The sequence below is a fragment of the Alosa sapidissima genome, chromosome 2 (assembly GCF_018492685.1).
Source record: "Alosa sapidissima isolate fAloSap1 chromosome 2, fAloSap1.pri, whole genome shotgun sequence".
NCBI lineage: Eukaryota > Metazoa > Chordata > Actinopteri > Clupeiformes > Clupeidae > Alosa > Alosa sapidissima.
In genome coordinates, this window is record NC_055958.1 from 11,218,276 (window position 1) to 11,234,123 (window position 15,848).

At 44.1% G+C, this 15,848-nt stretch overlaps 1 protein-coding gene across 35 annotated transcripts in view; it reads right to left on the reverse strand.

Annotated features, from left to right (window-relative positions):
• The window catches only part of clasp1a (cytoplasmic linker associated protein 1a), a 127,215-nt gene that overhangs the window by 26,733 nt on the left and 84,634 nt on the right, over positions 1–15,848 (reverse strand). For 6 of the 35 annotated variants that reach the window (XM_042069746.1, XM_042069693.1, XM_042069773.1 and 3 more), the window contains 11 exons: positions 15,078–15,101; positions 12,081–12,188; positions 11,430–11,456; positions 10,181–10,342; positions 7,526–7,687; positions 6,510–6,572; positions 4,700–4,803; positions 4,162–4,185; positions 2,040–2,287; positions 1,395–1,458; positions 983–985 (listed from right to left, as the gene is read on the reverse strand). In XM_042069746.1, the coding sequence (XP_041925680.1) occupies positions 983–985; positions 1,395–1,458; positions 2,040–2,287; positions 4,162–4,185; positions 4,700–4,803; positions 6,510–6,572; positions 7,526–7,687; positions 10,181–10,342; positions 11,430–11,456; positions 12,081–12,188; positions 15,078–15,101 (989 nt within the window). The remainder of the gene's footprint in view (positions 1–982; positions 986–1,394; positions 1,459–2,039; positions 2,288–4,161; positions 4,186–4,699; positions 4,804–6,509; positions 6,573–7,525; positions 7,688–10,180; positions 10,343–11,429; positions 11,457–12,080; positions 12,189–15,077; positions 15,102–15,848) is intronic. The other 29 variants (XM_042069736.1, XM_042069821.1, XM_042069701.1 and 26 more) reach the window with 22 other exon arrangements.

Sequence of the window (15,848 nt, forward strand, 5' to 3'; positions counted from 1 at the left end):
ACACACACACACACAGGCAAGGCAGAGACACAGCTGAGATGGGGCTCGTTGGATTCAAAATGACCAGAATGATCTACATGTATACGTACATGCTGAACAACATCTTGGGCCAGTTTCCTGGACATGGATTAAGATAGACTAAAAGCTTTTTTTTTTTTCATTTTATTTCAATCAAGTTCTCATTAAAGGAACACAGAGGTGCATTATACCAGTTGGCCTCTAGCTCCCTTTTAGATATAGGATAACTGATGTAACCCACTTCCAGCTAATTATACTAAGCTACCTAACCTACTCACAGTGAATTATGCTAAGATAACGAACCTACTCCCAGCGAATTATGCTAAGCTAAGACTGGGTTATTGCACATACAGAGAAGAGAATGGCATGTATCTGCTTATCTAACTCTGGGAGACAGCAAATAAACAAATTGTGGATTTGTTGTTTTTCTATCATACTTTTCATACATTTTATGCAGTGTGCTGTGTATTTTTTTATGTAAGTGTATGTTGTGTGTGATGTCTTTAAGCTACTGAGACCTTGAATTTCCCCTTGGGGATCAATAAAGTATCTATCTAAATACCACACTGTGAATATGTACTGGTAATACAGTACTACCACACACTTTAAACGAATGTGTCGAACACATCTCTGTGACCAGATAGGGACAACACAGTTTGTGTTGTTTTCAACACATTGATTTTGTTATTCGTTACACAGTATGTGTTGAAAATAACACAACTTGCATTGAAAACACAACTTGTGTTGGTTGTTTAACACATCTCTGTGTCCAGACAGGGACAACAACACAATTTGTGTCGTTTCCAACACATTCGGGTTAAGAGTGTGGTTGTGGTTTATGTTGCTTATCTGCTTCTCTGATTCATCCAATTGATTCAGCAGCTCTCTTAAGTCTTTTAATGAGCTACGTAAATAACATGTGATCAAGATTATATAGTTGATACATCGGTCAAGATTCACTTACTCGCTGTTGTTAATATCCACACCAAGGCAGGTCATGCAGACAAACAGAAACACAAACACACCTTTAGTTAGCTGACATCAGGCCTCAAAAACAGTTTATATCAACAGGCACTGTTAGTTCCGGTTCCATATAAATTTTCATTTGCCACTGAAAAACTTCTGAATGAAAATAAATATCTACACATTTAAATGAACTGGTCAGAAATAACCTAAATTATGGCCAAACACTAAATATAAGTATTACAATGACACATGCACATCTTATAACAATGCAGTGAAACATAATCTACTGTTTAGCTGATACTCCTGTAAACAGAGTTAGCACCAGAGACAAATCGTCCTGTTCAGCCCTAGTTCAATATCTCACACATGGGCATGCTGGTCACTGATGCTGTACAACTGCAACTGCTTACCTTGCTGTGTGGGTCAGCAAACATTCTGGTGAAGATCTCACACAGTCTCTTCAGCTCAACCCGACTGCAAACACACACACACACACACACACACACACCAATACCATCAGATATCAATACAACTATAATACATCAATACAACTGCTATCAATAGTAATCAATACTTTTCTCCTGACCAATATTCTCCTGAAACTCCTTTTCACAAACAACTGTGACTCTAGGGGTTCTCATAACTCAATGAAGCAGCAAAGCAATGGGAAGAGCTCTAAACTCAGATATTCTTTCAGTAAAGCAATGGGAAGAGCTTTAAACACTGATATTCTTTCAGTTAAGCAATGGAAAGAGCTTTAAACACTGATATTCTTTCAGTAAAGCAAAGGAAAGAGCTTTAAACACTGATATTCTTTCTATATTTTGTTAGAGCGATGCACTTTATTAGTGTCCAACTAATTGATATACTAATCAACTTAGATTGTGGAGTCACTGGAGTACTTTCTGCCTTGAGAACCACGTGCTGAACCTTGCGGACTAAATGCAGAACCTTCCCCTGTTCTATCTCTGTAACTCGTCTCATCTTCTTCGTCATCTCAGGATTCCGAGCCAGTGCTGCGGCAGAACTCTGACAGAATCAAAAGGTCTGGTCACCTGAGGATGCGCTGGCTCTTGAGGAGGTTCTGCAGGCCCAGCAAGCCCTCCTTCCTCTCGGACCAGTTGGAGCTGGCGCAGTGGTTCAGCACCTCGGCCACGTCCTCCGTCTGGCGCAGGTAGTGCGGCAGGCCGCCGTTCCGCGACGAGCCGTACGAACGTTCCGAGCAGGCGCTTGACGCGTCGCTATTGGCGTCATCGTCCGAGTATATCCCCGGGGACTCGTAGCGTCGCCTCAATGGCTTTCGCTGAGGAAGAGGAGGAGGAGTAGGAAGAGGAGGGTGACAAGAAGATAAAGGAGAGAGGATAAGAAACTGGAGGAATTTAGTTTAAGAACCGGCAGTGGGTGAGGCTGTGTGTGTGTGTGTGTGTGTGTGTGTGTGTGTGTGTGTGTGTGTGTGTGTGTGTGTGTAGGCAGAGGGTGGGGGGGGGGGGGGAGGACATCATGTCTGTTGGCTAGGTTAAATCTGCCATGCATTTTGCTTCTTAGTTTTAATATATATACATAGGCTGTGTGTATGTGTCCACATACGTATACTAACTCTTAAAGGAGAATTCCGGTGTGATATTGACCTAAAGTGTATTGAAACATGATACCGAGTGTGAACGTATGTCTCATAGCCCATCTCGGCTTGTCCCCTGCACTCCAAAATCTGGCGCTAGTTAGCCGATGCTACCAACAGCTTTTTCAATAGTGGTGCTTCGGCATCGGGCTAGCCATGCAAATAAATCACTGTTTTACACCCATTTACGAGGCTCAATGTATCTCCACACTTCATTGGTAGACTTCCGAGGGCCCTGACATTTAAAACGAGACATTGAGAACTTTGAAAAAGCACTGGTAGTTTACTTACAAGACGATTTATACAGACAGTATCTTCACGAAGTTTAGCATTTGCAGCCATCTTGAATTTAGTCACGATAAGTCGAGCAACGAGTAAGAATGAACAGGTATGATAAGGGATCAGATTCCAAAAATAATTCAGTGGAAATGCATGGATTCCAGTTGCTGCTACTGGAAGAAACTGGAATCCATGCATTTCCACTGAATTATTTTTGTTTATTATACGTTCACACTCGGTATCATGTTTCAATACACTTTAGGTCAATATCACACCGGAATTCTCCTTTAATGGGGTAACAGGAAGATTTAATAGTATGGTGTGTATATTGTATGCATAGAAGGACCCAAAAGATATCAAAAGCCATGCATTTTGTTTCTTAGTTTTAATGATGATATATACATAGGCTGTGTGTATGTGTGTGTGTCCACATACGTATACGAACTCTTAATGGGGTAACAGGATGATTTAATACTAAGGTGTGTATATTGTATGCATAGAAGGACCCAAAAGATATCACCTGATACTGCTAAAGAATATCAAAAATGTATGTAAAACACAGAGGAAAAACTTCAAGGAATTAAGTTTCCAAATGCCTTTCATCAACTTGGCTCGGAAAAACTAATCCAAGGCTGTATTATGTCCTCATTAGCTCAGAGAAAACGACAAACTTCAGAGATGCACATTACTGCTTCACTTGATTAAATCACCCTATGCATTGACAATAGTGTTTGACCAGGAGATGGACACCCACTCGGCCATGTGGAACGGATATGACCTTTCACTGCTTTTCTTATTCCCGTCTGGCTTCAGCACTGCTGCATATGACGTAGGGATGGGTGGGTGAGTAAGATGGGGGTGAGCGTGTATATATGTATATATAGAGAATACACAGCACACTAGACGGTTGACGTAAGCAAATAAAGCAGCTTCCAATGGGAGAATGTTCCAATAAGGAGGAAGGCAGCAACTTAACACCAGCAGCCATGACTGCAAGACACGGGTGACAATGAATAGACGCTGAGGGGAGGGGAGATGGGGGTAATTACCAAATGAGGAAAGGGGGGGGGGGGGGTTAATTACCAAGTGAGGGGGCAGGGGTATACATTTAGGGAAAAGGGCATTTATGTATTTATTCATTAAGTGGTTGATTATTGAAGAGTCAACTGTGACTACGACTCTTGTGTAAAATGGGGCATTTTGTGATGGTTGACTGTTGTTGTAGTTTTGGGCTGATTAGTATGTGTGAGGATGGCACAGTAGGTAAAGGAGATAACTACCTTATTCCTGGAGTCTCCTAACAGCTGAGGGAGAGGAACAGACCACCAAGAAAGGAAGAGCAAAGACACACATTTCAAACGGCGGGAAGGCATCACAAAGGACAGATGTCAACAGATAACAGTTTTTAGCAGGGAGATCAGAAATCAGAAAAATCACAGCCCCACATTCTTTGCTAATTTTGTGAAGGACCTGTTGATAAACAGGAACAGGAGCCTGCTGGAAACCAGTTTTTAAACGGAGTCAGGGCCGATTAAAATGCAACTTAATGTTACTTTTAAATCCTGTCCTGAAATAAGCTTCTATATAAGTCTGAAATCTGTAGGCCATTTGATGTTGTAGGCATGGTATGTATTAAACAGAGAGAACCATAGCATATAAATCCTTCAGCTCTGCAGAAATTATTCCAAATGATTTCCCCTAAAAACCCATCAACTACAGTAATACAACAATAATATCAGAAAGAGAGTTCAGCTTTAATCGACTCCGATCACAACTGGGTTTACAAATCTACAGACCAATCAGGTTAAAGCTTCTTACCAGTGCATCTGCGACGGCTGCCTCCACCTCTGTGCCGGTGTTGAGGACCCTCATGGCATTTATGGATGCGGACATGCGAGCCTGATGCATCAGACTATAACGATCTAGAGTGGAAACGATAGAGGAGAGGAGGTGAGGAGGAAGGCACAGGAGGGATAAAGACATACTTACCTCATGCTCTAAAAGGGTTTGGTGACCAGTGTAAAGCTATATCTATTTGTGTGGTTTTCTTTTCCAAAGGGAACTACTGGTATAGTGCATGGTGGGTTTCTTAACAGAGACAGGATGAGCACACTAATCTGTCGTCCGTTATTAAATATGATGAATATCAGGGAGACGGGGTGAACTGTAAGTGAGAGACAACTAGAACAACATGATCCATCTACTGAGAGAGATCTTGTTAACTACTAGAGAAAAGTGGCAGGAAAAGAATCCAACCCCAAAGGCAAAAGCCACCACCACCAAAGAGGAATCAGAAAGACTATGGGTAGTAAATTTGAACAAATGCATTTTACTAAAGACAGGAAAGATGTGGAATTCCCCAAAGAGTTCAGAAATGAAGCCAAACGATCGGCACAAAGATCACTGAAACACTACAGTACACCACTGAAGTACTACACCACTGACGAGCAAAGTTTGAATGGAAAGCAAGAATGTTCATGGAATCAATGCAATGAATGGATGAATTTAGCTAAAAGGAACAACAAATTAAATCAATATATCTAGCATTGTTCACATCACAGATAAGCCAACCAATGGAGATGACGGGGATTTTAAAAACAAAACAGAAGAAACAAGAAACAAAAAAAACATTAACCCATGAAAATGAGGCTTCTTTGACAACGATAGAAACTGTCTGGTATATAGAAAAAAATGCGCAACTAAACAACAAAAAGCCATCGCCAAACTATAAACCTTCCAACAGTTGCTAAACATGATGGATACACAGAACATGTAAATTTGAGCGACGTCAGGTACACCCCCCACTTTCACTTGTGAGATGTGCTTTAAGAGGTGCTAGCCCAACTCCTGTGAGATGTGCTTTAAGAGGTGCCAGCCCAACTCCTGTGAGATGTGCTTTAAGAGGTACTAGCCCAACTCCTGTGAGATGTGCTTTAAGAGGTACTAGCCCAATTCCTGTGAGATGTGCTTTAAGAGGTACTGGCCCAACTCCTGTGAGATGTGCTCTAAGAGGTGCCAGCCCAACTCCTGTGAGATGTGCTTTAAGAGGTGCTATTCCCATCCCTGTTCCCCTGTTTTTGATCACTACCCTGTCCTCCTGGGTGCAAAATTGTCTTCCCACCCCAATAACCCTTTTACTATATTTTGTATTACTGTTGAAAAGTTGAAAACAGTTTGAAATATTCATTGCACATAGAGCTCTGTCTGCCTTTTAGTGGTGTAGATGGTTATATACACATGTAACTGTAACTATTCTGCATTAGCTTGTTAAGGCTGATATGCATTAGCGGCTAATATCATACACAAAACCCTTATGTGCTGTGGTGCTAAATAAAAGAATGGATCCTCTGTGCTTCTGGCAGCCATCTTCCAATCAGAAAGCTCATTCTTAGGCAGCCATCTTCCAATCAGAAAGCTCATTCTTAGGCAAATCTGACAGTGAAAGGTTAAAGGACGGGATTTAGTGTCCTGCTTAAAAATGACCACACTGTGTCGCTCAACAGAACGAACCAATTGAGGAGCATGCAGAGGACAAATATGGCATAGCGTGGATGTTTGGGGGGGCGGGGGTCATGCAGTTCAAAGATCAAATATGGTGTTGTTGGGGTCCGGGAGTCATGCAGGTCACCTGACTGCCCTACGGGGTCGGTCGTGGATAGAGCGCTGGTGGAACGCGAGTGACGTCGGGAAGCTGCCGAGAGGGATGAGGGAAAGGGGGGAGGAGGAAGAAGGGTGACACACACACACCACATAGGTGGGCGGAGTTAGTGTCACTAGGCAACAGGCATCCGAATAGCCATCGCTGGCAGTGGCACACATATAAACAGACAGACAGACAGACAGACAGACAAACTCAGACAACACAAGCACTGACATAACACACACACACGCTCAACAAACAGACACAGACACAGACGAACACTTAGACGAACAAACATAGACCTGCCGTCACATAAGAATGCTTTCATAGGCAACACACGTGGAGGAGCTAACGAGGCAAGGCTATGACACATGCACATCAGGGAAGACTTTATGCTGCCTTTTTTGAATCTCTATCAACTATCAACTTGTGTTCACTGGCTTTTTTTTGCAAATAGCAATCAATGACTTTTTTTGTAAATGTTTCAACAGATGCACAGGAGCTTTCAATATTATTCATCTGGCATGTCGTACATCCATTCATTCATTCCAGAGAGAAAGAGGGCGCAGACAGAGAGCGATCATTCAAAGACTTTACAGATATTAGACCATGCAAAGAGGGCAGGCAGAATAATTCTCATACACCTATGGACCACAGAGAGAGAGAGAGAGAGAGAGAGAGAAAAAAAGACAGCTTGCACACATCCAGCATTGGAGGGGGTCGAGGGACAGGTGGTTGACTAAGGGGAGAAAGAAGGCACAGCTACATTTGGACCTACAATTCTGGGAACTGGGAGGGAGAAGTGGGTCTACCTACAAGAACTCTGCAGAGAAGGCATCTGCCATTGTATTGTACAGAAGAGGGTGGGTTGAATACACCAAGAGTGTGTGTGAATAGGCCGGGGGGGGGGGGGGGGGCATATTATACACCACTGTGTGTGTGTGTGTGTTTTGGGATTTTGGGGGTGATGGAGGGGCGTCTGTCCGTGGGTCTGGCGTACTCACCCAGAGGGGCGAAGCCCCGCGCGGGGCTGGTGTCGCGGCTGCTCTCGCGACTGGTGTCACGGCTGCATCCCTGGCTCATGCTGGGCCGGGGGATGCGACTGGTCCGGGCTAGCGTGCGGTAGGGAGAAGCGGCAGGAACAAGAGCTTTACCACACAGCCTGGCTGTTAGGACACAGGTTAGGGCGTTAGTCTGGCCCCTCGGCCAATCAGAGACAGGCCACTGACAGGAAGGGGTAGGGTGGGGGGTTGGGGGGGGAGCTGATTTGGGAACTCCTTGGAGTGGGAAACATGTCAGGACATTGAAAGAGAGAGACTAAGGAAGTTGGTTGGTTGGTTGAGACTAACGTTACACAGTGACAAGGATTAAGCTTTTGACATTTGCTAAAGCCATGTTAACACACATACATGAAGTAATGGAGTTATTGTTGGTTATTGTGTTGAGTTCAAGAATACCACATCAAGATCACCTTTCAATCTCAATCAAAGGCCTCCACACATAAACGCCGACATGAGTGCGGTGCACTCTACTCTCCACGTTCAATTACATGAGATTCCACTGGTTTCAATACAACCCTGCACACCACCGCTGTGTCATTTCAATTTAGTTCTATTTTTGTTGGAGCCACTTGATAAAATCTATTGTTTATCAACTGCTTGTCAGTTGACAATTTTGGTGCTGATGTGCGTGGCAAGTGACAGAAAGTGTATGCACACTCACGCCGGTGCCTATATGTGAAGCACTTTATCTCTGTTCACACGGAGGCCTGATCAAGTTCAGATGTGTCCAATTCTTGTCATATATTGTATTTACTTCTGGGCAGATCTTAAAAAAGGCAGCCTTCTCATATGTGGCAATGACAGTATGTCTGACAAGAGGGTCTGACGAGACACAATGACATAAGCATAGCATGGAAGCATTGATGACAATGGAGGGTGTCCATTGGTCAACCCTGCCATCACTCAAAATGCTGCTGCGTATTCTTACTCAAGGCAGGCCCTTGTTCAGTAAGATTACATTGATGGAGTTTGCACACAGGGGGTGCGCAATGGTGTGCTATACATGAGACAGCGAAGAAGCATTTCTGCTACACACAAAAATGTGTACTATTGCACACGCTGCTGACAAATTTCCGTCTGATCCGTGTAAACAAAGAAGGTACAGAGGAATTCTGCGCTATGTTCTGGCAAGAAAGTAATCAATCCAGGATATGGCTTTCCTATCTATTTATCAAATCATTAAAACAATAATAATAATAATAATAATAATAATAATAATAAAAAAACAGTTGACAAAAATGTATATAAACACCAATTACAGTGTCCAAAGGTATCCACGGCAATAACCATCAAGTAGGTACAGCAGGAAAGTCAGGAGTCATGACGACCGGCTCGTCTCCATTCCCTCTATTTGTAGTGGAGGGATAACCCCTATTGAGTGGAGGGATAACCCCTATTGAGTGGAGGGATAACCCCTATTGAGTGCATTCACCACTACCCTGTTGGGCAGCCGTGGGCCACTGGTTAGCACTCTGGACTTGTAACCGGAGGGTTGCCGGTTCGAGCCCCGACCAGTGGGCCGCGGCTGAAGTGCCCTTGAGCAAGGCACCCAACCCCTCACTGCTCCCCGAGCGCCGCCGTTGTAGCAGGCAGCTCACTGCGCCGGGACTAGTGTGTGCTTCACCTCACTGTGTGCTGTTTGTGTTTCACTAATTCACCGATTGGGTTAAATGCAGAGACCAAATTTCCCTCACGGGATCAAAAAAGTATATATACTTATACTTAAAGGAGAAATCCGGCGACTTTTCACCTAGATCTCCGTTTCTTGAGGTCACCGAGTACTGTTGGTACGAAACAAAACGAAAACAACGGTTTTGCCTAGCTCGAGTTGCTACAGCCAGCAGATAATGCAGCCAGGCAGCTATGGGGGCTCACAGACATGCACCCAGTGTAGCACTGTAGCTGCCTGGCTGCATTTCTGCTGGCTGTAGCAACTCGAGCTAGGTAAAACCGATTGTTTCCGTTTTTTTTCTCGTACCGACAGTACTCAGTGATCTCGAGAAACGGAGATCTATGTGAAAACTCAGCAGATTTCTCATTTAATTACCTGTGAGCTATTATCTGAGAGAACCTTCCCATTGGACACAAACGTTATGAGGCTCCACAACAACCTACTGTATACTGGGGCCTCTTGCAAATCATTGATCATGTCTGGTTAATGAACTCTTAGGTGATTAGATTGCAGTATGACTACTGGCTCCTAGTCTGTGAGCAAATCTTACTTAATATTTGGTGAATGGTCAATGTGTAGGTTGACAATAGTATTGAATGACAATAGTGTAGGTTTTTTGTTATACTTAGGTTGGGTGAAGTCAATTCTTTTGAACTGCAGGGAACATAATATTAACAAAGCACCTGCTAGAGGCAATAGCTGTTTAGTATGTCAACTACGGCGACTCCATTTAAGAAATAAAGTATACACATTAAATAATATCATTCAGTCTCATTCAATACAGCCACTACATAAGGATAGTGCATGGATGTACACATTAGATGTCAATTCTGCATTATATTATATGTCTGTGTTACAATACCAATACTTTCCACTGGCCCAAGCAGGTCCAGCCAGGGGGGTGAGGGAGGTGAGCGTGGCCTTACCGAGGCCCAGTCGGCTGGGGCTGGTCTCGCGGCTGCAGCCCTGGCTGCGGGGGACCCGGGGGCGCTTGTCCGTGGATGGAGTGGTGGCCGTGACGGTGGAGCGGGGGATCCTGCCGTACGTGTGACCCAGGAGCTTTCCTGGAGAACTGGAACGACTACCAGCTGATGGAGAGGACGCAGGCATGCGCGCACACACACACACACACACACACACACACACACACACAGAAAAGTGTGCATACATGTACCAAGCAGTACACGCGCGCGCGCGCGCGCGCACACACACACACACACACACACACACACACACACACACACACACACACACACACACACACACACACACACACACACACACACACACACACACACACACACACACACACACACACACACACACACACACACACACACACAAACAGACCAAGCGAACAGCAACAGTAAAAACAAATTAGAGCCAGTAGTGGCTGATCTTGTCTTTACATAAGGGCACTATTTACCACCATGCATGCATTATTATCAACCCTAGTCAAAGCTGATTTCACCAACCTCCTTTCTACCCAACATATTACTTCAATCAGTTCACTATATAGTACTGTGACTTAGATATCACCTTCAAAATACATGGCCCACTCGTGTGCACAGTGTTGAATAGAAGTTGAATAGAAAAGAATAGAATAGAATCGAATTGTATTGAGTCCCAAAGGCACCCATTACGGTGCCTATCTGCTGCTTTTTGCCAAAGAGTGTGGAAATGGGGGGGGGTCAAATGGAGATGTGATTTCAGCTTTGATGGGACACAAACAATGTACAACTAACAGACACACATTTCAGGACAAACAGTGTGGACTTGGATCCAGGTGCTAACTGTGCTGGGGGAGAACAAACGCATGAAACAGAGAACAACAACTACAACACCGCTAGACCAAGACCAAATCAAACCCACTGACAAGAAAACAGACCATAATAATCATTTAGAAAATCATATAATTTCACGTCACTAAACAAGACCATGTTCTTGACTTTAAACAATGACAGACAACATGTTGATCAATAAAATCAAATTAAAAACTAGTAATAGTAAACAAGAAAGGCAGACAAAAAAGACATTTGAGAAGACCATGCAGACATTTGACAACAGTGAAGGAGCATCATGCAGAGTTCTGCATGGGTGGAGTATGCGGACAGGGTCTAGGAGTGCTTGAACTGGATGCAATTTGATGTGGGGGTTGGGGGGGAGGGGTCTTACCACTGGTTGGGTTAGCTGATCTGGATCCTTGTGTGTGTGAGCACATTGTAGGACAGGCGAGAAGCAGCCGGTTACAAAGATGCTCAAGGTGACAATGTTTCAGCACGTAAAAAACGGCGAGACATTCAAATGTTTCATGCACTCTTGTTTTTACTAAGGCCATAGTGCAACCAAGGCAAGGTGAATCCAAATCCTCAAACAGATTCGGTTACACGATGGCCTTAGTAGAAAACCTCCAGGCCTGCTGCTTTGGAGCTGGTGAAACGAGATGTGGAACAACAGAGAAAAAGAAAGATCTGAAAGATCAACGAGACGTTGCACTGCATGATGGGAACAGAGAAACAGAGAGAGACACCAGAGTGCCACTTGGCAAAGCGTGGGTCATGATGAGGTCACAGAGAGGTCATAGGTGATGGAATGTGTGAATGACAAATTCCTTCCTTTTACTCTGGGGATGGAATGTGCTAGAACACCCTCTGTAGAATGGTCCAGTGAGTTTGAGGGCATCGAACCTTGTCCTGTTTGTCAGGCTGATCATAGCTCTATAAAGCTTTACTAATACTGACACTGGCATGATTGACTGTGTGAACAGTAGAACAGAGAGAGTAAAACTGTCTGAATGCTGAATGTGACCCAGGGTGAGGTACTTACGCTGGGACTGGGACACCACCTTGGCCCGGCTCCGACCACGGCTATCTGTGACCGTACTGCTTGACCCCACCGTGGTGCCAGAGCTCTGTCTCCTGGTACGCACTCGGCCTGAAGGGAGGGGGAGAGAGAGAGAGAGAGGGAGGGACAGAAGGATAAGGGGAGAAAGAGAGAGGGATGGAGGGAGAGAGAGAGTGAAAGGAAGGGAGAGTGAGAGAGGGAGGGAAGGACAAAAGGATGATGGGAGATTGGGAAGTAAAGACAGAAATGGGGGTTGATAGATTAAATATAGCATTTCTTCTGGACAGCACCCACTCATGTTTTTCCCTATTTAAACTGCTGCTGACTGAGACTCAGTACTAAATGCTCAACTCCCCAACACAAAACACTCACTTTACACACAAACAAACCCCTCTTGAATGGGCACACTTCTCCACATCTCCTAACCACACCTACGACACAACTAACTACTCAGTTCTGACCCGAGTCTGACCTGCGTCTGTTCAAGAGCGAGCAGCTGGCCCCTGATGGACGTGGGGTCCGTAGTCAGCATGGCCACAATCCCACAGCATAGATAGAGATGCTGAAAGAACACACTGGTCTCTTGATCAATGTGGAATAAAGCGTCAGCTGGTCAAGTTCTCACATTTTTTTCCACACAGACGTTACTTAAAAGGCCTCAGAGCATTTTAACACACACTACCGGGTGTCCTCTGTACCTGCTTATCAAATGTGCGTGTGTTAACCAGTCGCACTTGATATCATGAACCCAAGAAATATGGGCTATTTCTCATGGGGGAGGGGTGGTGTCTAGTGATAGTAGCAAAACTTTGAACTACAACAATCCGTCGTCTTCAGAGCAGCGGTCCCATGAAAGGCGGGTAAATATAACAACCCTGATGACGATAAAATAAGCACCTCTAAAAATAACTGACCTCAGGATGCAACAACAATAAAAAAAAACAAAAAAAAAACAACAAACTCTTCTAAACTCTTAAAAACACCCACATCCACATTCCTCTTATCGGCAACTACGCAAGCAACATAAAACCATAAGACTTCTCACCGTGGGTCTGGCGGCGGAATCAGAGTTCACTGATACTGTCTCTATCTAGCTCATGGCCATTCGGCCTTTTATATAAGACTTCACCACCATTACACTGCAACTCTTCATAAGGAAATAATAGTCCTTGCCAGGACAATGCAAGGAAGCCAACATCACCAACCTTGAGCAAGACGTTCACAAATCAAGGCCGTCAACTATGACTTGATTATTAGCAAGTTGTGGTTTATTTTAGGATGCAATGCAAAAGGCCTAAACGCTGATGAACAAACCAGAGGACCAGAGGAGCATGGCAGGGAGCATGCTGTAACATCTGATACATTATAATAATGATCACTTACATTAAGAAATTATATAGTACAGAGTAATTATAAAATACATACACAAATTAAATAAGATGATCTACACAAACCTAAGTGCCACCATTTTAATGGACCTGATTGGTCAGTGGGTGAACAACTGTTAAACTAGGTAAAGATAAATGGTAAGAAAATGCAAGTGTTAACATCTATTGAGACTGACTGGTGTAAACACCTGATCTCTGACCGGTCCTCAGTGCCCACTTAAGCCTCGATAAGGGCAAGAGACCTGTTATATAACCCCCTCAGGTTAACAGCTAACCGCTTTGACAACAACACCATTGTCAATCAGTGTGATGATTCAACTAAAGGCTGGATTATGTGCCACCAGGATATCACCATAACCATAACATGATGCAATGTGTTCATTATCTATGGCAGCCTAATCAATAAGTACGTGCCTGAACAGAGCACTACTAACCGTTCACTTGGGCCACTTCACCTGGTGCGTCCCAGTCCAACTACTGCAGCGCTAAGATAAGTGCTAATCCTGAGCTACAAGCTAAACTAAGTGTTAATCCTGAGCTACAAGTGCAGCACCTACAGGCCTTTTCCACCAACAGAGGACCAGCTCAGTTCTGGTTCACGCTCCAGATGTTTGACCATTTGGGACATGTTTTTTCCCTGATAACTGTAGTGGGTGATTCTACGGGTCACTTAGGCACGTTTCACCCTCTGTTGACACCCTCATCCTAGGTTCCGTTCAAAACTGTTAGAAGTGCGGGCTGGTTCACCGGATAGTTTAAAGAATTCTGAATGGAACCAGTTCAAGAGCCAGTCCTGTGTTGGTGGAAAAAGGCCTTCAGTGTCCCCCATCACCTGTTGCCCCTCAACTCTCCATACAATTTGATGATGTCACAGGTAGTCTAATAAGACATGACTGTATATCATGGTCACATATAAATAAAGACATTTTAATAACACACATATTTGACATGGACCTTGTAAGACCACATGCTCAGACAGATCTGGAGATAGACGCCATGTCAGACAACAGGTAACAAAGAGGGTGACACACTGCATAAGGCCTAGTAGTTGAAACATCTCTTAAATTATCTTATTAACCTGTCTCTCGACAGCTTACTACTAATTAACAACTAATGTATTGGCATTCTCTATTTACTGTATCGTTAGAGTGACACTAATGGCTGGTACCAAGTTCCTTATGTGTGTAAACATACCTGGCGACTAAAATCCAATGCTGATTCTGATTGAGAAATATCACAAGTGTACTTTGCGCTTAAAATCAAGCACCAGTCATGTGATGTGAGCGCAGGTTTTTGTGAAAGGGCAGCAGTGTGTGTGTTCTAGCAGGGTTTGGCCAGGATGACCACACCATGCAGTCAGGACATGCAGTATCTGACACACAGCTCCAGGACCAGGACACACAGAAACACACACACAGGACAAATGAGATGGGGCGTAGGGCGCTGCCAAAAGCACACACCCCTGTCCCCCCACCAGGCTGGGCACACACACACACACACACAAGGAGAAAGAGAGAGACAGACACACACAACAAACAAACAATTACACACAACCAGACACAGACACACACACACACACACGGAGGCTTACCATCTGGCCTGCCAGGCGCGCCATCTTTAGAGCAATATGCACAAGCAGCAGAGCGCAGAGGGGAGAGGAGAGAGGGGAGAGAGAGGAGAGAGAGAGAGAAAAAGAGAAGAGAGAGGAGACAGAGACAGTAGAGAGGAGAGAGAGAGTGTGAGAAAGAGGAGAGGAGAGAGAGAGTTGGACAGGAGAGGCAGAGGTTAGTTCCATCAAGCAAAGGGAAGAGGAGTTGGAGAGAGGGCTTGGGCCTCCACACAGATGGTTCAGGGGAAACGTCAACAGCATAAATTTAAATTTAATACAGTCACCACGTCTCTGAGATCTATATTATAATCAACATTACTACACTACTATGGATCAATATAATATAAAGTCACATGCATAATATAATATAATATAATATAATATAATATAATATAATAATGTATGCCACTTTGTGACGTCATGTGATTGCTACCAACAGGCTCTGAGAAATTGATCTTTTATTCTACCTTATTTCCCTGAACCATACTGTGAGGGGGGTGAGAGGGAGAGGGATACAGAGCATCGGAAAAAGCATCAAACTGAACAAGCAAAGCTGTAGCAAAGCATCAGAAGCAAAGTTAGCAGCAGAGCAAATAGTTAGCTAGCAGGACAGCAGGAAATCTCAGACACTGCTAGGAGGCAATGGGTTTATTAACACACTAGGGCTGCAACAATTAAGGGTCGTTCAAACCAGGGACGATAACTATAACTATAGCGATAAATGCGTCCACACTGACCAATTATAAGGAAAGT